Below are 22,424 nucleotides of genomic sequence, written 5' to 3' on the forward strand. Positions count from 1 at the left end.
TAAGATATGGAAGATTTTTTTTTGAGAAAAATAGAAATTAATTAAACAAAAAAAGCTACAAGGCCTCAAAGGTAGTGCTCGAGAAAGGTCTGTCTCAGCGTAACCTTGAATCGGTTGAAAATCAAGATTAGCCGGTTGTAAACGATTGTGAAGGGGAAAAAACCCAAAAAATACTAGAAAATAGTTGAACAATCTTGCAAATTTGGAAATTTCTACTAGTATTTCCAGTTTGCATATGTAGAAGGAGGAGATCTGGCTGCTTAGGAAAAAAGACTTTCCCGAATAGTGCTCAAAGGGGGGAAAGAGGCATCCCTAAGTGGTAGATTTATTAAACATTGTTCTAGTTTTGAGACTTTGTCCTTTTATTAGCTCTTCTACCCTAGTGAAGTATTAGGCATCCTTTTGTCACTTCTTGAAATTTTCTTTGATATTTTAGTTTGCAAAAGAGTACTTACGTGTAAGAGCCTCACATGGTCCATCTCAGTAATCTAATCTGTTATACAATGCTAAAATGACCCTCCATTGAAATATTCTTCCATTTTGAAGTTTATAAAAAGAGTACTTACATTCAAGGGCCACCCATGGTCCATTTCATTGAATTGTTCCAGGATGCCAAAGTGACCCTTCACCTTGTTTAAGTGTTTAACCGGTGGAGGTGGACATGCTAGCTCGCTCCACTTCATTCCATTAGGTGAAATCTTTTGAGATTCCACCTCACTTTTGTTGGAAGTGTTCTCGCCAAGCATAAATAGGGCTATGTCATTACCAATTTTGAACCTGTGGCCTTAAAACCTTCGAACAGATAGACTCAAGTAGGCCAACATGCTGCGATGGCTTCCTTGCGTCCGAAGTGACACACACACACACACATGCTTAAAAAAAGACTCAACTTGCTACTCTTGTACGGTGGTCCTTGTTGCCTCGTGCCGATTGCTACTCCCACTTCCAGACCTTCCCCCTGCGTCGTTGCATGCCAGTTGCCTTGCGAGTCCGCTGCCACTTGCTTGCCAGCTCACCGCCATGCCGCCCCTCAACATTTACCTTTCACTCTTCAATCCCAAGGGATCTTCCAAGATTCTATTATCTGATAAAACATTTATGACACCCTACTTGATCACTTCCCCCTACTAGTCATGGGGACTGATGAAATATTTTTGGTCACATGCAACATGAGATTGTGGTTGGGAAAGCTTGGAGTGTTGTGAGGCTGTCTGTGGTTAGAAAATCATTTCAAACGAATTTTCAACCTCTGTACTGATGAGCTCTTTAGACAGCAATCAAACACAAAATGATCCAATTCCAGCTGAATTGGCACCTGTTGTCTGCGCGCTATCGAGTTTCGTGCTTACCTAGATCGTTGCCCTTCAGCACGCAGTGCTCCTTGTGCTTTCCCTAAAACGCGCAGATATACGCCTCCACACACACCCAACGTACATACATACCTTCACAGACACACAGTCACTCGCACAGACGCATGCACGGATCCCACACGCGAAACTGACGCTGCCCTCATCTCGTAAGTAGAACATCTTTCGACACTTTGTCTCTGTGCGTACCATTTCCTCATGTCTAGCTTGGCCCTCTCATCGCCTGTCTTGAGCTCCCCTTTGGACTCTTATTCTGCCTCTTATCCCCATTCTTCTCCGCTCTCAAATAGACCATTCGATGGTAATCAGCTGAGAGGCCATGGGAAAGGCTCAGCAGCATCAAGGAGGTTGCTCTTTCCTACTTGTTTTGATTTGGCCTCCAAAAGTCCTAAGAACCTTGCAGCAGGTTGTCATGGATGTCGAAATGTTCAGAGAATGTGCGTACGTGCCAATGCAGGGGATGAGAGCGGCTCCGGATCGGGCAGCATGGAAGAGATTTCTCGCAGTACCACTGTTGAACAAGGAAAGAGGATACTGGCCTTGCAAAAGGACTTACTTGATCAGGTGTCTCACTTTCTAGCTATGTTTTGTCTTATTCTCATCAATGATTATTACTCTGGTCTCAGCGCTTTGATTTATGTTGTGATGTTGCCTGTATGCATTTGTAAGTTGGTACGGATTTTGGAATACTCCACTCTATGCTTCCCTAGTGCTTGCCGACAGTACTTGTAGTAGATGTGCTGTCTCTTTAGCTGCCTTTGTAGGACGGTCATAGTGCGCCATACCCTGGGATTTGGGGTGATTTGAAGTCAACAGTGTCTGTGCAAAAGCATTGTAAAGAGTGTAGTAATATAAAGAGTGTCAAAGTGTTTTTGGGTTTGCCCTTAGGCACAGCTGGTTTGGAGCGTGGTATGCTGTTTGCTTATTAGAGTGGGCATTCATGATGAGTTTATAACGTGGGGGGCAATTGTATGGTTTTTGCAATTTCCAGGATCACACATTCGTTTTTAGGCCTCTCATACCTATCCGGTTTCCTTGCTCAAATCCTTGGGATGCAGGTAAGGCACGCTTTGGATGCTTCCTCCCATTCTCTGTACATCAGTTTGATTTCCATCCGCTGTTGGGAAAACAAAAATTGGGAAGCCTTTATAGCTATGCTTCCCAATAGTGCCCAACAAACAAAATTAGCACCACAAACCATAACAGAACTCTCACCAAACCAGAACTCAAAAGGTAAGTGATCCCATGGAAACTTTACTAGCAAGCACCCACCCAAGAGACCACAACTATAGCTAGAAAGCGCATGCCTTCAATGCCTTGGCATGGATTTACAGCGATGCCAACAAATGCACTTGAAGAAAAGGGCTTCCTCTTCCACAATGCAATACAAAAGAACCACCACTTAACACATTTCTCCTTCAATGTTCATACATAAGCAAACAACACCCACTACACATAACTGCCCCAAAGCTGTTATAGAGTGAACATTGCATAAAACTGTCCATATCTTGAGCATCATAGAACCAAATGGAGCACTTGATAGCCCATGAGAAACCTAAGAAAATAACCAGATCATCGTTGAATATACTCAGAATCAGATCCATACACAAGTATGCGCAAAATTGATGCGAAGAGGGAGCTGTCCCAGCACGACTACACAAAGGAGGGCAGCACAAATGCAGAAGAAAAAAGGGAGAGGGAGGCTGGCACAAGTAGGTGACGTGCTTAGTTGGCACAACCCCTGGGGGGTTAGGACATAAAAAACCTTCAATTTTGACCGAATATCTACAAACCCTAAAACCTGCAAAATTTCATGACGTGCTAGAGAATTCCACGTTTTGCGTTGGAAGCTGTTGACATGGAAAATTTTCAGCACGGTAGCTTTTCAGCCTTGCGCAAGGGATTTTTGGACGTCCAGCTGTTTGGCTTGGGACTTGCACATGAAAAGCATGGCTTTTAAGATTAGTAGCTTTTGGAGGCACTTGTTATACCTTTATAAGGAGCCCTTGCGCCATTCTTTGGCAGACAATTTGGGAGCAGTGTCGCGGAGAGAAGTTCCCTCGGGAGTTGAACTTGTTTGAATGAGCAATAAAGAAAGAATACTGAAAGGGGGGCCAGTCCCTCTCTCTCTCTCTCTCTCTCTCTCTCTCTCTCTCTCTCTCTCTCTTTCAAGTTCAGTTCTAGTTTTTGTTCGTGATGCTATTGATTTCTCGCTTGGGTATCCAAGCTTGTAACAATGATATCAGAGCTCAGACGATTCTTCTTCTACGGAGGATCTGAGCTTTTTTCTATGGAGGATTTGATCTTTTTTTTTTTGCAGCACACATGGGTTTTAGCAGTGAATTCGACAGAGATGACACCCCCCTGACCACGCGTCTGCAGGAAGATAAAGAGCACTCAAATACTAGTGGGGGAACAAAGAAAATTAATGGAGATTCCAATAGGAGCAATCCTCCTTTTGAGGACTTGGGTGTCTCATGCGCATTGCACTTGAATCACGTAGACATGCTACTGCTACAGGTCAGCGTCTTAGTTAGCTTAGGATCTAGCTTGCACTTTGTGAGCCTCTAGAAGGACGTGCATGATCAGACAAGTCATAGTTTCATACCCTCGCTTGCAAAGTACAGTCACTTACGCATATAGGCATATTAAGTCACTTAAGTCATTTAATATAAGCGACTTTGACATGACATTTATAAAAAGTAGGTAGGGAAAATGGCAAAAAAAGCTTTATAATAAGCAACCCCTTGGTCCCAAAAGATCAGTACTACACAGTACCCAGAACAACATTTTCAGCCAGCACCCCAGCACCCCATCCTTCTGGCGTTTCTCGGTCAGCATCCATCAGCGTTTTCAGCGTCATCGCCATTAGTATTCAGCGCTACAGATCAGCATTTTTCAGCATCCAGCACCAGTACCATCAATTCTCAAGGCTTTTGTCGCGAAGAACCTTCGATACTCAGTATTCAGCCCACTGATTTCAGTATGCAGCACCAACGTTTTCAGCCTACACCATTAGATCAGCCCTATTGATTTTGCATTAGCATCAGCATAGCACTCAATATTCAACATTTAGCCATTGTTTTATCATTTTTGCAAGTAGTTAAAGCAAGTATTTGCTCTGTCAACAAAGAAGCGGGCCCTTGGGGTTTGTTTAGACTTGACATGCAGTGTCGTCTCTCTCTCTCTCTCTCTCTCTCATTGTGTTCAGTTCAGTTTCTTTCAAGTGAAGTAAAGTAACCTTGTGTTTGTGCGAAGTACTAGCTTTGACATTGATATTAGAGCTCTGGACGTGCTTCGGCTTCGCGAACTCAAGGGAAGAATCAAGAACCCAAGAAGAACCAAGAACCCACGGAACTTATATCATTTTTTTTTAAAATTTCAAAGAAGTTCCGTGTCCCTACCTCGGACATATTAGCCACTCCCACCCTTAGTCCACCGCGCATCGGGTGTGCTCCCGTCTTCATTGTTATGTGATGGATACCCTTAATGCATAATCTCAACATCATGAACGAAGATCGACATCAGATACACGAAGAGCGAGATCTTGAGAGATCTTGGTACTTGCCTTGTATGCGGATAGGGAAGGAGCTGGAGAAAGGATCCCTAACCCTCTTCTGCATTCGCATTTACATGTAGCATGCATCCGCTTCCGTCGACATGGAACCATAAGAAATACCTCCGAGCACCCTTACCTTTCATCTTTACCGGCAATGTTTTCACGACAAGACTATATGGTGGTACTTTCTTGCAAGGCAGAGTCAATATGAAGGCTGATATTCTGTGACAGTAGTAAGGTTGCCTAGTAACTCGGCTAGTTGGTGTTTGCATTGCAGCAGTACATACATCCACAGTATCCACAAGTTCGGAGGAGTTTTCATCAGTTTATGCAACCACAAGCATCAGAAGCATTCATCATGAGAAGTACAACATGCATCCACAGGAAGTTCTTTGGCAGTTATGTCTCACATAGTTACAAGGAATGGCCCTTTTCAGGTCGCCGTTCCGCATTCCCAATCTAGCTTTCCGTTCCGAATACCCGATCCGAATCCCCGTTCCGTGTTTCAGACGTGAGTGTCCGAAATAGGGAACCACCAGCTTCAACATCAACAGATTAGTCCTAGCGTTTTTGCATCAGGTCAGCCAACGTTTTTGCATTGAATTCGTTAGCTTTTTTGCACCGAATCAACCAACTTTTTTGTATCAGATTAGTCACCGTTTTTGCATTAGATTAGCCAACATGTTTGTACCAAATCAGCCCTAGCATTTTTGCATCAACATCATCACTCAAGAAAATAACCTAAAGAACCTCTCTCAAATTTATTTTCTCAAAGAATCTTCGTGTGCCTGCAGCGGACTTATTAGCCACTCCCACCCTTATTCCATTGTTCGCTCGCGTTTTCATCACTCTGTCTTAAGGGCCATTAAGCCATAAAAAACCACAACTTTTTTTTGCTTGTTTGAGATTACTTGTAACCCAAGACCACTTGGGCGTGTCAATCTCTTTAATGCGTGTTTTTGAAAAATGGAAGGTAACCCAGGAAAGAAGGGCTTGTCTAGTCTGTCTCATTCCGCTCTTCCACTCATCGAGAGCCGACCTTACAGATGGCGGTAGGCCAATTGACTTGAGGTGGGAAAAGCTACCTTGGTGTGAGCGCAAGGTCACCAAGGGGTGTATGCAGAGGAAGGAGTTGAGCTTGGGTAAGAGAAAAGCCTTGTTAAACGCAGATTGTAAGTAATATCAAGTACCAAGATCCTAAGCACCCCAAGAATCCCAAGTACCTCAAGAACCCAAGTACCCCAGGTACCCCAATACTCAGTACATGGTCATCACCCGAAGCAGAATAGATACGCTGCGTGAAGGTGATGATTTGGAGAAGATGTCCCTACACTAGGAGGACCATTGAATCGTCCTCCATCCCCATCTACGATACGAATTGCACCAAATTCTATGGAGGCTTTGGTAAAGTCTATGATTGAGATGATGCTACAACAGTAGGCTCAGTGGTCCGAAGTCGAAAGGGAAAAAGAGGCTTAGCGGGCCACAATTGAGTGGGAATGTGAAGCTCATCGTGTAGCTGCTGAAGAAAAGAGGGCAGCTATGGAGCTAGAGCGTGAGCATGCACGTGAAGCTCACCGGATAGCGGCTCAAGAAAACAAGGTAGCTATGGTTATAGAGTTTGAGGCACTGTGAGACCAGCACTTGCAAGACCTGGTTAGACCAAGTAGAGGCGACAACTCCCAATAACCCAGTCACCGAAAAGTTGACTTCTAGTAAGTATGATGGTAGGTTGGATGCATTGGTAATTTATTCTTGGTTGCATCAATTCAACGCTTATTTTGCTACTAACAAGAAAAACAGTAACATTAAGTTTTGATTGCCTCCATGTATTTGTTAAGTGATGCATTCATTGATATCGAGCCTGGCAAGTGGCACACTTGGCTGAGCACCTTGCGTATGTCGAGGATGACATCCCTTTATCTTATAGTTGGGCCGACTTCCAGGCTAAGCTCAAGGATCGCTTTATGCCATTGCAGTACCTTGATTGGTTGAAACAGGAATGGCAGAATCTCAAGCAAAATGGGACTCCAATTCTATCTTTTTCGTATCTTGCAGATTGTTGTCGAATTGCATAAGTTGGATGAGAAGCCTAAGGAGGCTTTTCTCTTTGGTCTAGATGAGTACATCAAGTACGATGTGAGAGTTTTCCGTCCCATTGACTACAATGACGCTGTGAGGATTGCTTTGAACAGGAAATGCAACACAATAAAGGTAAGCCAAAGGAGAGCAAGTCAATTACCCCACAGGATCAATAGAACCAATCAAATGGAAAGAACCACAATCCCTCTTCTTCTCATTGTCCCACGACACCTAGAGCACAAAACTCTTCACCTAACACTGATAATAAAGAAAAGGCTAAAATTCAGGAAATCCCTAAGTTGATACCCGATGAAAAATCTACTAAAGGAGGTTGGTAAAGTCGAAGAAAGAACCGGGTATGGAAAAGAAGGAAGATGTTTTAAGTGTCACACTAAAGGTCATAAGAAAAGAGATTGTTCTAAGAAAGAACCCATTGCACCTACAGAATCCACATCTTTTGTTAGTGTCATAAATGAGCCAAGTAGTGTGTCCCAAGTTTCTAATGGTCATCCAGATGAGTCTCTCATTAAGTGTTATGGTCATCTGAACGGTCAGCGCACTGTGATCTTGTTTGATTCAGTGATTAGTGATTCCCTTGTGAAGAGGGCACACTTAGAACCCGTTGCAGGCTGGAGTAGATCCCATTGTGCTTTCTGGATTTTCTCCGGGCATGTACTCTTCCATCACGCATGAATGTCTTAATGTGCCAGTTTATGTGAGTCGCGCATGTTTTTGTCGCAAGTTTCTTGTTTCTCCTCTCTATGGTTGTGATATGGTTTTTGACATTAAGTGGTTCCATGAGATTGATCCACAAGTTAATTGGAAAACAAACACTCTCATCATCACTCTTTATTGAAGGGGCCTCTCTCGTGGTCATTCGTTGGGAGCAGAGTATTCCTTCTTCGTCATTAATCTTTCTCTCTCTCTCTCTCTCTCATGTTTTGAAAGGAGATAAACCAACAGTCCAGGAACATCTCTCAGTACACAGTCAGATAGTTCAGGGAAGAATCAGTCATTGCATGATAAGAAACCTTTCTTTGTCATTCATTCTCTCAAGCATGAGAAGCATTTTGTGTATGGTAGAGATTTTTGCCTAGCGCATCGAGGAGCGATTGTCAAGCTAGATGGTACAAACTTTTGAGCAATTTGGTGGTTTGATTAATTATATTCCTAGTAAAGCTAACCCAATTGTAGATACATTCAGTTGCCAAGGACAGATCTTGGCTCGCGAGTCGAGGTCCACAGTACACGTTCAAGAACTATCTCTTGGTAGCATGAGAAGTTAGTATGCATTTTTCGAGGCTCATACGTGACGGTCTCTTGCCGTCTTTGTGTGTTACCTTCTCATAGGAAAGCCATATTGCACGATGCACATGATCACGGGTCAGCACAGAAGCATGAAGACATGTTAGAAAAGGTAGAAAGTTTGAATACACAATGTTTTGCCATTGTAGATCGTGTCAATAAGTTTTGCATGCTCATCTCTTGGCACGACGGAGTCACAACACAAGCATTAGCACGATTGTCTATTAAGCATTGGTATTCCCTTTGTGGTCTACCAAAGTTGATAGTTTTAGGTAGAAAGATTACATTTTTCGCAAGCACTTGATGAAAAGTTTAGCACTCCGTCACATTTATCATATGCATTTCACCGACATTTTCCAAGAAGCATAGTCTATTTCCATTTATGAAAAGGCAAAAGAAGTGTGTGTATGTATTTGCGGTTGCCTAACTCATGGTCAATGCACACCATTTTTTGTGTTTTTAACATTGTTTCACGGAGATCCTCCAACGGAGATTCTTGAAGAGGGCGAACCCGAGATTGTGGACTAAGTTGAAGACATGGAGCCGCTTCAGTTTTTCTTGCATCACTCTTGGCGCGGCTCAAAGAAGCAAGTACTACAGTCCTTTTTTCTTGCATCACTCTTGGCGCGGCTCAAAGAAGCAAGTACTACAGTCCTTTTTGAAGTTCAAGTATTGTGGCACCCACACAACAGAGTGGGCCGACGAAGAATTTGCTTGCACTGTACGATTCATGCATCTCGTTGATGTTTGATGAGGACGTGCAATTGGATATTGATGTTGAGATAACGAGCTTCATCAACAGCTTAGGCCCATCCTTTGTGTGACCAGTGGCACTGAGACAGAGACTTCCAAGTTTCCTTTGACTTGGAAGACAGGGTCTTCCAAAACTCATTGATCTTGCGTGATGAGTACTTTCGCATTTAAATACTAAACCCTAAACCATTAGCACGTGAGAGCTTATGTTTTCATTGTGCTATTTGTTTGGTCTACAATTTCACAAGCATTATGATTTCTAAATTGGAGGATTGCTTTGTAGGTGTTTATGAGCACAATTGGAGTGCTTACTCATTGATCCTTATCAAAATACACAATCGACTGACCACTGCACAGTTAGAGAGATTGGTTTATTGTAGATCTAACATGAAGCTTGTGTGAGCCTACCACGCTTTAGGGATACCAAAGTAGGTGATCTGTGATTAATTTCTGTTCAGTGTTAACTCTTTGATTTTACTCCAAGATCGAACTCTTTCTAACACAAGTTTGGTTGGTTTTCCTATGAGCAGAGTTAGATCCCACGTAGGTCAAGATCATGCTTGATCCAACTACAGAGAACATAGAGCAGCAGAGGAGAGATGAGGAGGAGGAGGAGGAGATTCTTCGACTCCTTCACAAGGAGTTGGAGAGTGTGGATCAGCGTGTGACTAGATCACGAGCACGGACATCATTCCACTCTGGGAGGGAGTTTCAGAACCAAGTAGTGCACGACGTGAGAGCATTCACAGAGGAAAGCTTCTTGTTCGCAAAGGACGGGGCCGTGTGAATGAGACTGCTCGTCTCATTCACATTGCAAAGCAGGAGGATCTTGAGGAGGATGATGTAGACCAGCCACAAATGTCTACGATGGTGGAGCCAAAGTACAAAGATGAGAGCAATGTCTTCACAAATGGAGACATTTCCTCTTTTGGATAGAGCTCATCCTCATTCGATGACGAGTTCTAAACTAGTTTCTTGGGAGAGACTGAGTCTCTTGACTGTGTTGGTTTTTCGGTATTATTCATGCTATGTAGTAATTTTGCTGGTTTATGAACCTTTGTAGTTGACATTGGTGTTGATTGATATGAACTTCTCATGCTGAGATGATTGTAGTGTTGAGTTTTGTATATGTAGTATTTTGATAATAGATTAGTCAATCTTTGGATCTTAAGTCATTTGTAATGTCTAAGTTAATGGTATTGAACAATGAGAATTGAGTTCAACTGAACAATCTGTAGTGTCATGTAGTATCATTGAAATGTGGTAGCGTGTCCCATGTTCGTAATATCAGGTAGATCACTTGATTGATGTTTAATGCACGTGGGCCTTTTCATTAAGCTATCTAGAGTGATAGTTAACATGTTTGTAGGCTTTGGTTGTGAAATTCCTATTTTTCTCTATCTTTTTAGGGTTATTTACCAATAGTGCGTACTTTATGTACCTTAAACCTCAATCCATACAGGACTGCCTACCTTACGTACCGTATTTTACGTTTGGTTCCACCTTGCGTAAGAGGTGATTCTGCTTCTTACAATAAATTGTATCAAAAGTGTGGGTATCACTATCTGAACTGTCGGAGGAGAAAGAGGTTTTCTCCTCTGAACTGCTAGATTGCTTCGATTCACTTTTCTTGTCCTTCCTTCCGCTCTTTTGCTTCTTCTCATCCTTGTTGGAATTGGAGGAAGATTTGTTGGAACTCTCAGAAGACGAAGTAGAACTTGCTTTGTCCTTGAAGCGTACATGGTTCTTTGATCCATTTGCAGCCGAGCGTCGATTTCTGACCTAGATAGCCGGCATAATCCTCTCACTTGTTGCTCGTCTAAGAGCGCACTATATCAAGAAGTGACCTTAGATAATGCCTTCTACAATATTTTTTGACAAGGGTTCTTGCTCATAGTGCAAGCAATGGCACACATCAACGTCTAGGTAAAGCAATTTATCTATAACAAGTAGTGCTTGTTGTGCTTTCTAGATCTAAAGATATTTTTAGCTTTCTTGGATTTGGAAGTAAATATTATAATAAATGCCTCGAATTGGAGTATGCCAATCTTAATATGCGTCATGTCACTTCGATCATTTCTATTTGTGAGAGAGAGAGAGAGAGAGAGAGAGAAGAGACCACAAACGCTAGATGTAGGAAGAGGGGGCGATCAGCCCCCATGACTACCAGAGCAAGAGACAATACAATGTGTCAGACTATAACTGTGGGTGTCCCCCCTGGTCCCATATATAGGTGCCCAAGGGGAGGTAAGGCAATGCAAGATAAAAGCCCACGACCCAGCAAGAGGAAAAAGAAGTATAAGGATGCCCGGACAAAGTGGCCGGTCGGTCGGACAGCCTGGGCGGCCGGACAAAGGTGCAACCTATGCATGGGTGGCCAGCCGAAGACATCTAGCCGTACCAGTATGCCATAGACCTATGTGAAGCAGCAGAGTGGTGTAAATCTAACACCCCCTCTCAACACCGGATGCTGAACACCTGCATGAAGCCGAAGATGTGAGGCAAATGATGAAGATGTCTACTGCAATGTCCACTGAAGGACAATACTTTGGTGAACTCTGCGAGTGTAGCAGCAGTGTGGATGTCCTGACCGCCAAGAAATATCCATGGAAAGATGCCGTCACGAGCAGTGTAGCAAACTACTGTACTTTTGTCACGAGACAAGCACCACGTGCCAATAGAAAAGAAGATTGAACAGACTTTTAGGACTTCAATAACAACTGAACTAAAAAAGAGAGAGCGAGAGAGAGAGCACACGCGACACGGAGTGGTGGAATTTCACCCCAAAGAGTATCGGCCTCAAACCTTGGCGCCCCTTTCAATATTTCTTTATATTGCTTTAATTGAGTACAATGTCGGTACTCCAATCCCTGTACCTGCACCTTCACACTGAAGCGTGCAAGAGAATGAGCCCTCTGCACATATTTAAAGGCCCTTGGCCTTGAAAAGCAGTTACATGAAAAGCAAGCAAACTCAAAAACTGTGAGAGTGAGCAACGGAAAGAGAGTGAGGCAAGCGTGCTGAAAACGCTGGAGGGAGAGAGAGAGAGAGAGAAAACACAAGTGCTCTGCAAATGATGCTCTCAATACACAATCTAATTGACTACAAGACCCTAAGCATTCTATTTATAGAATCTTAGGTTGAGGTAGGGCAAAAATGTGTAAGCGGTGCAAAAAACATAAAAGCCCAAAAATGGCTAAAAGTGTGTGCAGGCTCAGAAAATGAATGACCGGACACGTGCTAAAAGTGTTCGCCCATGCAATCTACATGATGTGCGATGGGTGGCCAACTCGGGACAATCACTAGCCGTGCAAAATGGCGAAGTAACGGTGGTGTAACTCTTAACACCCCCTCTCAGCACCGAATGCTGAGACAACACAGAGGAGTCGAAGGTGAGAAGCCAAAGTCCACTGAGGTACAACCTTCATGAAGATGTCTGTTGCATTGTCCTTTGTAAGAACATACTCCAAATGAAGATCTCCAGCCAAAACCCGCTCCCGAACATAGTGGTACTTCACTTGAATGTGCTTTGTCCGAGCGTGTTCTTGGCAATAGCAATGCAACTTTGATTGTCGCACAAAAGACAAGTCGTAGCAGTTTGGGGAAAACACAACTCTCCCAGTACTCTCCGTAGCCATATAGCCTTACAAGCAGCATAGCAAGTTGCTCTGTACTCCGTCTCTGTAGAAGATAGCGCAATGGTGGGTTGCCGCCTACTGCTCCATGAAATGGGTCTCGAGCCGAGTGTGAAAACTACTCTTGTAGTAGAGCGCCAAGTATCTGGATTTCTTGCCCAATTTGAATCGCACCAACCAAGTAAGGTGCTATTCAGATTGGGCAAGAAATCGAGATACTTGGTGCTCTACTACAAGAGTAGAGTGCCAAGGTGCCGCTGATGTATCGCAGAGTACGCTGGGCACACTGCTGCCAATGTCGCTGATGAGGTCGGGTGTTGAAGAAACTGAGGACAGAAACCGTGTAACAGATGTCTGGTCGGGAATAAGTCAGCCATACGAGGCAGCCAACAACATTCCTGTACTGCTCCAAGTCAATCCGTGGGGAAGGATCGTGAAGCGATACGTTCTCTCCGGGCTCAAGAGGAGTGCCAATCGGTCTGCAGCTTGTCATCTAGATTCTCTCCAGGATAGCATTTGCATAATTCTGCTAAGAAAAGAAGACGCTGTCTGGTGTTTGAAAAATCTGGAATCCAAGAAAATAGTGAAGAAGCCCAAGATCAGTCATCTCGAAACGCGTCTCCATAGCTTTCATCAACAACTTGATCTTGCTGGTCCAAGAGCCTGTGTAAAGGAGATCGTCCACATAGACAATCACTATCGCAACCAAAGAGCCATCAAAAACAACATAACAGTTGGAATCTGATGAGGTACGCCGTAACCCCAGCTTCCCGAGAAACTGGTCAAGTGTGAGGTACCACTGTCGTCCAGCATGCTTCAGTCCATACAATGCTTTCCACAACTGATAGACCCAATCCTCCTTGCTTGGTATACGAAACCCAGGAGGTTGCTCCACATAAACTTCTTTATCCAAATCTCCATTCAGAAACACACTTTTGACATCCATCTGGAAGATAGACCTATTTTCCCTATTTTTGACATTTTTCAATTATTATTTTTAAGTGACTTTTGTTGGAAACTGGGTAGGGCAAATTCACTAAGCAAGTATATCAAGAAACCTAGCGCTAGCACTTTTTGGCAGAAGAGGCAGCAGGACCATTGCTCATAGGCAACTTCTCAGCAGGACCCCAAGTTCTCTAGTGTTTTTGCATCATAGCAGAAGAGCTAGCGTTTTTGGACAAGAACCCAGATCAGCCAGCGTTTTTGCATCTGCATCAGCCTGGCGACAGTAGAGGAGAATTTAGCCCTAGCGTTAGCAGTTGCATCAGCAGATAGCAGATTTCCCCGCAAGATCATTTTCAGCCCTAGCGTTTTTGCATAAGCCTGGCAATCCAGCGTTTTGCAGATCTATCGCGACAGAATCAGCCCTAGACTCAGCATTTTCAGTTTTCAGCGATCAGTACCCGCAATAGAACCCCCGAACCTCGCAGATCTCACCTTCCCATAGCAAATCCTCGCCGCACGGTCAGATCCCACGAAGTTTGCAGTTTCAGCCCGGAAAACGCAGATTTCAGCATCTGTGTTTTCAGCGCGTTGTCGTTGCATCATCGTCATCGACATTGTCACTGACATAGAGTTAGAATTCAGCAGATAAAGATTTGCAGACTTCAGCCCTTAGCATTTTCAGATATCAGCCCGTCTCGTCGTCGTCCTCATTGTTATCGACATCGTCGGCAAGTCCAAGCATTGTAGAGATTTGTGCAATCATAAGTAGACCGCTCTCGCCATAGAGAGTGGGGCCTTCGGAGGAGGGTTTGACAACTTGTTCGTGTCGTATTCTTCTCTCTCTATCTCTCAGTCTCAGCACCTTCATTCACAGTGTTCATCCACTTTGTTTGTGTCCATTGCACTCTCTCACTAAAGGAATGGAAGGCTCTCCCTTCTGTAAGTAAAAGGAACCTTGAGCACAGTTCGGGGCACTCATCTTGAGCAAAGTTCAACATTCACTTCCGCTGCACCTTACATTGGTATCAGAGCTTTGACAGTGTTCTGTATCACTCAAGGAAAGAACCACAAGAACCACAAATTTTTTTTCGCTTGTTGAGGTCGCACGTAACCCAAGTTCTCTTGGGCGTGTGGATTCCTAATCGTGTTTTTGAAGAGTGACAGGAAACCCAAGAAAGAAGGGCTTGTCCAGCCTCCCCTTGTGCCTCTTTTCACTCATTGAGAGCGGACCGTGCACTTAGCGGCTGGCCAATCGACGTGAGGTGGGAAAAAGCAACCTTGGTGTGAGGGCAAGGCCGCAAGGGGTGCGCCCGCGGAAAAGAGCAGAACTCGGGTAAAGAGAAGATCCTTCTCTAACACAGATTGCAAGCGAAAAAAGACCACAAGAACCTCAAGAACCCCAAGACCCTCAAGACCCCCAAGAACCTCAAGAACCTTAAGAACTCAAGACCCTCAAGAACTAAAGACCCACAAGCACCCAAGTTCCTCGTGAACTTAAGAACCCAAGACTTCAGTGGATGGTCATCACCCGAAGCGGAATGGATACTTTGCATGAAGGTGATGAGCATGGAGTTGGCGAAGAAGAATTTTCCCCACCAGGAGGTTTTTCCGACCCTCCCTCTTTCCCATCTACGCCAAGGATTGCACTAACTCCTATGGAGGAGTTGAAGCAGTTGTTTATGGACAGGAAGTTAGAACGCGAAGAAAGCAGAGCAGAAAGAAAAGCAGAAATGGATCGCAAGTACAACGAAAGAAGAGCCGAAATGGAGCGCGAACACCGAGAAAGAAATGCAGAAATAGCTCGCGAACACGAAGAAAGAATGGCAGCCATAGCTCGTGAAAACGAAGAAAGAATGGCAGCCATAGAGCGTGAGCACAACGAAAGGAAAGCCACCTTGTTGCGACTCTTTTCTCAAGTTCAGGCACAGATGCACGAGATTCGAGAAAAGGAGACTCTCTTAGTCTCTTCTTCTCCCAAGCATGACACACATGATTTGAATGATAATGATAAGCCTGAAGAATTGCATGACAATGACAAGCATGATGATTTGGATGACAATGATAAGCATGATGATTTGCATGATCAAGATGTGATTTCTCACGAGCATGATAATTTGTATGACCACGATGTGATTGTTCACAAGAATGATGGGTTAGTTGATACTGTTTCTAGTGAAGCTAACCTCATTGCAGATTCGATCAATCACGAAGAGCCGATCTTGGCTCTCGAGTCAAGGTCCAAAGAACCCCCACACGAAGCTTTGAAGTTTGGTAGATCGTGAAGAACCGATCTTGGCTCTCGAGCTTATGTCCCAAGAACCCTCACAGGAAGTACTGTGTGTTCGAATGATTAGTCGCACGCATTGTACGAGTGTTTCATTCGTGATCGTTTCCTGTATTTTAGTCAGCATCTTTATGTAATCCCTTTCCTAGGCATGACATATTGTCCGTTGAGCACAATCACTCATGGATGAGCACGGATGTATGCGGATTTCTCATGAAAAGATGAAATGTTTGCATTCTAGGAAGTCACATTCAATGTCTCTTCCTTGGCACGACACAATCGTAGAAAGATCACAAGAAGAATTGAGCATCAAGCATCGGCATGTCCATTGTGATTTGCCACAGTTGATTGATTTAGATCAGAAAAGCGAGTTTGGATTTCATGTTTTGCATGTGTTTGATGAACGATTTGGCACTCCGTCTCTTTGTTCATCTACATTGCATACATAGTCTGTTAGGAAGATTAGATTTTTTCCAGTCACTTTACATGGAATGGGTATGTTCATGTTTTTGTATTGGAAGTGGTTTCAGGAATTTTCAACCTTGGAGATTCTTGAAGAAAGTGGACTTACGTCCATAGACAAAGTGGAAGCATTGCAGCAGTCTCCAATGACTTTGCGTCGCTTTCAACGCGGCCCAAAGAAGCAAGCGTTGCAGACTTTTATGAAGTTCAAGTATCGCACGATCCACACATTGTTAGGGAATAAAGGCCTAAGTGCCTTGTACTTATTAACTTATAAGTTAAAAAACTTATAAGTGAGAGGGCCCAAGTGTGAATGGCCCCCTAGTCACTTACTCATATACTCAAAGGTCAAGCCCAAATTGTCACTATCGTGACTTTTCCCAAATTTCTACGAGTTCTCTCTCTCTCTCACGTATTTTTCTCTGCGTGTGCTTCTGCGCCACTCTCCTCTTCTCCTTCACTCTCATTGCATAGAGTAGCAAGTGGGCTCTCTCTCCTGCCCCCCCACACATGGTATCAGAGCTTTAGGGTTTCCAAGAGAGCCATTTTCGCAACACAGATCAGAATTCTGTTCTTGCTCGCTGCGGGAAGGATATTCAACCGTTTTCGATCAACTCTGTCGCGAAGGGATCCTCTCACCGTGTAGAATCGACCTCCGGTGACAGTTTCCCCAAAATTAGGGTTTCAAAAACTGGCGAACAGCAGCCTATTTCTGCTGAAATTGACCAATTTCGGGGTCAATTTGATGCAATTTCATTAGGGCAAGTCTCACAGGTCAATCTTACAGGTGTTTCCACCAACGAGGTTCTGAAAATTCAGCAAAACAGGTGTTTACAGGTCTGATTTTTGCCCTAAAACAGGGAATTTCAGCAAGCAAATGATGTATACACCTTGTGGAAACCTTTGGTAAGGGTTTGGCAGTGAATGTACGCCGTTTTGGGGTGATTTCGCGTGAAATTTGCTCGCTGTTTTTCTGTAACAGCAAGCTGTTTTTTCCCCGATTGCGCACATTTGGGCGTGTTTAGGTCGGCAAAACAGGGTTTCAGTGTTTGCAATCACTCAGAATGGCTTCTAGCAGTGAAAGTGGCAATTTGTTGCACATTCGCAAGCTTGAAGGGGCCCATAACTTTGCTATATGGAAGAAGCAATGTTATAATGTGATGTTGCAGAAGAAACAGGCGAAACCTATTAAGTTACAGGGTGTGAAACCGGATGATATGGAGGTTGAAGAATGGGAAGAAGTGGACGAGTTGGCTCGCTCCACGATCATGCTTTCGGTGTCTGACAATTTACTCTTCAATGTAGAGAATGAGCAGACAACATGGGGCATGTGGAAGCGTTTAGACGAGTTGTATGCACAGCAGAGTGCTGCCAGTAAAGTGTATTGGCTTAAGAAGCTTATGGATCTCCGCATGAAGGAGGGCACGCACATGTCAGTGCACCTCAATGAATTCAATTCTATTTTCAGCCAACTGACAGAGCTGAAATTCACGATTGATGAGGAGTTCAAAGCTACTTTTCTGCTATGCACATTGCCCGAGAGTTGGGATGTATTCCGGACAGCTCTTAGTAACTCAAGTGCGTCCTTAGTAACTCAAGTGCGTCACTTAAGTATGCAGATGTAGAGAGTTCTCTCTTGATGGAAGAGATGAACAGGAAGAACACCACAGGTGGGTCTTCTAATGCATTGCACTTGAGAGGCAGGTCTCAACAGAGGGAGAAATCTGACAGTAAGTACAAGGCACGTTTGGTTGCTAAAGGGTACAAGCAAAAGCATGGTGTTGATTTTGATGAGATTTTTTCTCCTGTTGTAAAGCTTGCCACATTACGTCTTGTTTTAGGCCTGGTTGCTTCTGAAGATATGGAGTTAAAGCAAATGGATGTCAAAACAGCGTTTTTGCATGGCGATTTGCTTGAGATGATCTATATGATGCAGCCAGAAGGTTTTGTGTCAAAGGGGCAAGAGAAGAAAGTATGTAGACTCTTGAAGAGCTTGTATGGTTTGAAACAGTCTCCCCGTGCATGGTATCACAAGTTTGATACATTCATGAGGTCTCAAGAATACAAAAGAAGTAATTTTGATCACTGTTTGTATATCAAAACGGCAAGTAATGGATCTCTTCTATTGCTGATTTTGTATGTTGATGACATGCTTATTGCGGGTAAAAATGTCACGGAGTTGGATGCATTACAGCAAAGCTTAAAGAATCGCTTTGACATGAAGGATCTTGGTGATGCTAATCATATTTTGGGCATGCGTATCTCTCGAGATAGACCCAACAGGCGTCTGTATCTATCTCAACGAGATTATGTTAATAAGGTGCTACATCGTTTTCATATGGATGGGGGAAAGGCACTCGGTACTCCGCTGCCTCCATATGTAAAACTGACTGCACATGACTGCCCAAACACAGATGATATGCGGGCTGAAATGGCCAAGATTCCTTATGCATCAGCCGTTGGCAGTTTGATGTATGCTATGGTTGCTACACGTCCGGACATTGCATTTGCGGTGGGAGTGGTAAGCAGGTACATGAGCAATCCTGGCAAAAAGCATTGGGAAGCAGTGAAGTGTATCTTGAGATACTTGAAAGGCACTAAAGACTTGTGCATTTGTTTTGGGAAGAGTGAGACATCTGTGCATGGCTTTACAGATGCAGATTTTGCTGGACATCCAGATTGCAGGAAGTCTACCTCTGGATATGTGTTTACATTCACAGGAGGTGCAGTTTCTTGGATTTCTAGACTGCAAAAATGTGTTGCTTTGTCTACCACTGAGGCTGAGTATGTGGCTGCCACTGAGGCATGCAAAGAAGCTTTGTGGCTCATGCGTTTGGTAGAAGAGCTTGGCATTAAGTCACCGGTTCCTGTGCTACACTGTGATAGTCAGAGTGCTATTATGCTTGCAAGGAATCCTGTTTTTCATGCCAAGACAAAGCACATAGAGGTGAAGTATCATTTTATCAGGAGTGTGCTTGATGACAAGAGCATTACACTTGTCAAGGTGCACACAGATGACAATCCTGCAGATCTTTTGACCAAGAGTCTTCCAGCAGAGCGGTTTGCATATTGCCGTCAGATGATGGGTGTTGGATGAGTAAGTGCATGATCAGCTGATGTATCATAGTTAGCTGATTCTTTGATCTCCCAAGGTACATTGCCTTTAGGTGGGAGGTTGTTAGGGAATAAAGGCCTAAGTGCCTTGTACTTATTAACTTATAAGTTAAAGAACTTATAAGTGAGAGGGCCCAAGTGTGAATGGCCCCCTAGTCACTTACTCATATACTCAAAGGTCAAGCCCAAATTGTCACTATCGTGACTTTTCCCAAATTTCTACGAGTTCTCTCTCTCTCTCACGTATTTTTCTCTGCGTGTGCTTCTTCTGCGCCACTCTCCTCTTCTCCTTCACTCTCATTGCATAGAGTAGCAAGTGGGCTCTCTCTCCTGCCCCCCCACACACATCAGAGTGGGCCGGCGAAGAGTCCTTCCGAGGATTCTGGATGCTATTGGCGATCTCCCTCGACGCCATATAGATTGGTACCAGTATCTCACTTTGAAAAGGAGGGGAACCTTATGTGTCCGTGGACAAGCTACAGCATGACCAGGGTTCAGTTCAATCAATTCAGTTTAGAATAGGAAGCGATCTGGCACTTTTGTGAGTCTGTTCGTAGATCGTGTATGTCCAGACACTTATGGTAGATGCATATCCTCTGGTTGCACACAACATGATCATCAGATTTCCATAAGAACCCATCAGGAGCATTTTTACAATGCATATACCTATTTTCCTTATTTTTGACATTTTTCACTTATTATTTTTAAGTGACTTTTGTTGGAAACTGGGTAGGGAAAATTCACTAAGCAAGTATGTTAAGAAACCTAGTGCTAGCACTTTCTGGTAGAAGAGACAACAGGAGCATTGCTCACAGGCAACTTCTCAGCAGGACCCCAAGTTCTCTAGCGTTTTTGCATCACAGTAGAAGAGCTAGCGTTTTTGGACAAGAACCCAGATCAGCCAGCGTTTTTGCATCTGCATCAGCCTGGCGACAGCAGCAGTTGCATCAGCAGATAGTAGATTTCCCCGCAAGATCATTTTCAGCCCTAGCGTTTTTGCATAAGCCTGGCAATCCAGCGTTTTGTAGATCTATCGCGACAGAATCAGCTCTGGACTCAGCGTTTTCAGTTTTTAGCAGTCAGTACCCACAGTAGAACCCCCGAACCTCGCAGATCTCACCTTCCCGCAGCAAATCCTCGCCGCACGGTCAGATCCCGCGAAGTTCGCAGTTTCAGCCCGTGGAAAACGCAGATTTCAGCATCTACGTTTTCAACGCGTCGTTGTCGCATCGTCGCCATCGACATCGTCACCGACATAGAGTCAGAATTCAGCAGATAAAGATTTGCAGATTTCAGCCCTTAGCATTTTCAGATTTCAGCCTCTCGTCGTCGTCCTCATCGTCGTCGACATCGTCGGCAAGTCCAAGCATTGTAGAGATTTGTGCAATCATAATTAGACCGCTCTCGCCATAGAGAGTGGGGCCTTCGGAGGAGGGTTTGACAACTTGTTGGTGTCGTATTCTTCTCTCTCTATCTGTTAGTCTCAGCACCTTCATTCACAATGTTCATCCACTTTGTTTGTGTCCATTGCACTCTCTCACTAAAAGAACGGAAGGCTCTCCCTTCCATAAGTAAAAGGAACCTTGAGCACAGTTCGGAGCACTCATGTTGAGCAAAGTTCAACATTCACTTCCGCTGCACCTTACATCGAGAGCAAACTCTGTGCATACGATGGTCATGCCAGCGGTGGTAGCAAAGTTCTCGTCGAATTCCACGCTTGGTTGCTGTGTGAAACCCCAAGCAACAAGTCTTGCCTTGTGTTTGTCGAGGGAACCATTGGCCTTGTACTTTGTCTTGAAAATTCATTTCATAGAAACCACCTTCCGGTTGTTGGGCTTGGGAACCAAAGTCCAGGTTTTATTCCGCTCGATAGCGTCCATCTCTGTCTGCATGGCACGTTTCCAAAAATCATGTTGGAGTGCTTCCTCCATCGAGGAAGGCTCAACTGGTGAAGCGTGAATCTGAGACATGAGTGCAAAGTTCACGAACTCTGTGCCATCATAAACTTGCCTGTCCTTGAGGTGTGCAGAACGTCGAGGTTGTCCAGGGTCTGGCAGGTTTGGTAACTTCGTGACGCCAGAGGAAGAAACCGTAGAGTAGAGCCAAGTAGGAACTAACTTCTCCTTGCGAGGTGGGACCGCCTCCACCCAAGGAGAACTATCATCCACATCAGAATCGGAATCTGACACGGCATGATCGGGTGAAATAACTGGCTGTGGTGTAGAGGGTAAAGGAACAGGAACATGGATAGGATTAGGTGTAGGAGGTCGATGAGGAGGAGGTAGGGAAGGTATAGGCTTGGATGTTGTCTCTCTGCAGGTGTGCTGAAGAGTTCCATGAAAGTCACATCACGGCTAACTGTGGTGGTCTTGGCGTCAGGATCATAAAGTCGGTATCGGTCAGTCTATCATGAATAGCCTAGGAAGATGAGCGACTTATGTCGCTTCTGGTTTGGAACATAGACAAAGACCGGACACCCAAAAACTCGAAAGTGTGAGACCGAGGGCTTGCGCTCGTAATAAGCCTGATAAGGAGTTCTCTCTTGCAAAGCATGGTTAGGAGAACGTTCTAAATGTAAACCGCTGTGTTGCACGCCTCTGCCCAGTAAACCCGGGGCAGAGAAGCATGCGCAAGCATCGCACGAGCCATCTCCATGATAGTTTGATTCTTCCGCTCAACAACTCCGTTTTGGGAAGGAGTGTAAGGAGTAGTTAGCTGGCGCTGTATGCCCTCTGACATGCACCACCTTAAGGTGAACTCAACCCTTCTGTCTGAGCGAATACATTTGACTTGCAAGTCCTTCTCCTTTTCTCAACCATCGTCTTCCAATTTCGAACGAAATTGAAAGCCTCTGACTTGAGCTTTAGGAACCAACCCCAAGTGTACCTACTAAAATCATCCACAAGCACAAGCAAAAA

At 44.3% G+C, this 22,424-nt stretch overlaps 1 protein-coding gene across 1 annotated transcript; it reads left to right on the plus strand.

Moving 5' to 3' along the window:
• Window positions 1–1,193: 1,193 nt before the first annotated feature.
• LOC147417243 (uncharacterized) lies at window positions 1,194–9,617 on the plus strand. Its single transcript, XM_086507779.1, has 2 exons — window positions 1,194–1,931; window positions 9,597–9,617. The coding sequence occupies exons 1-2, from the start codon at window positions 1,566–1,568 to the stop codon at window positions 9,600–9,602; spliced, it is 372 nt and encodes a 123-aa protein (XP_086363905.1). The 5' UTR covers window positions 1,194–1,565; the 3' UTR covers window positions 9,603–9,617.
• Window positions 9,618–22,424: the final 12,807 nt, after the last annotated feature.

This window comes from Adiantum capillus-veneris, unplaced genomic scaffold (assembly GCF_014529385.1).
Source record: "Adiantum capillus-veneris isolate H3 unplaced genomic scaffold, ASM1452938v2 Hic_scaffold_311, whole genome shotgun sequence".
Taxonomy (NCBI): Eukaryota; Viridiplantae; Streptophyta; class Polypodiopsida; order Polypodiales; family Pteridaceae; genus Adiantum; species Adiantum capillus-veneris.

What these genes read in the sequence shown, in the direction of transcription:
- LOC147417243 (XM_086507779.1), top strand. Translation starts at nt 1,566, where the DNA reads ATGTCTAGCTTGGCCCTCTCATCGCCTGTCTTGAGCTCCCCTTTGGAC.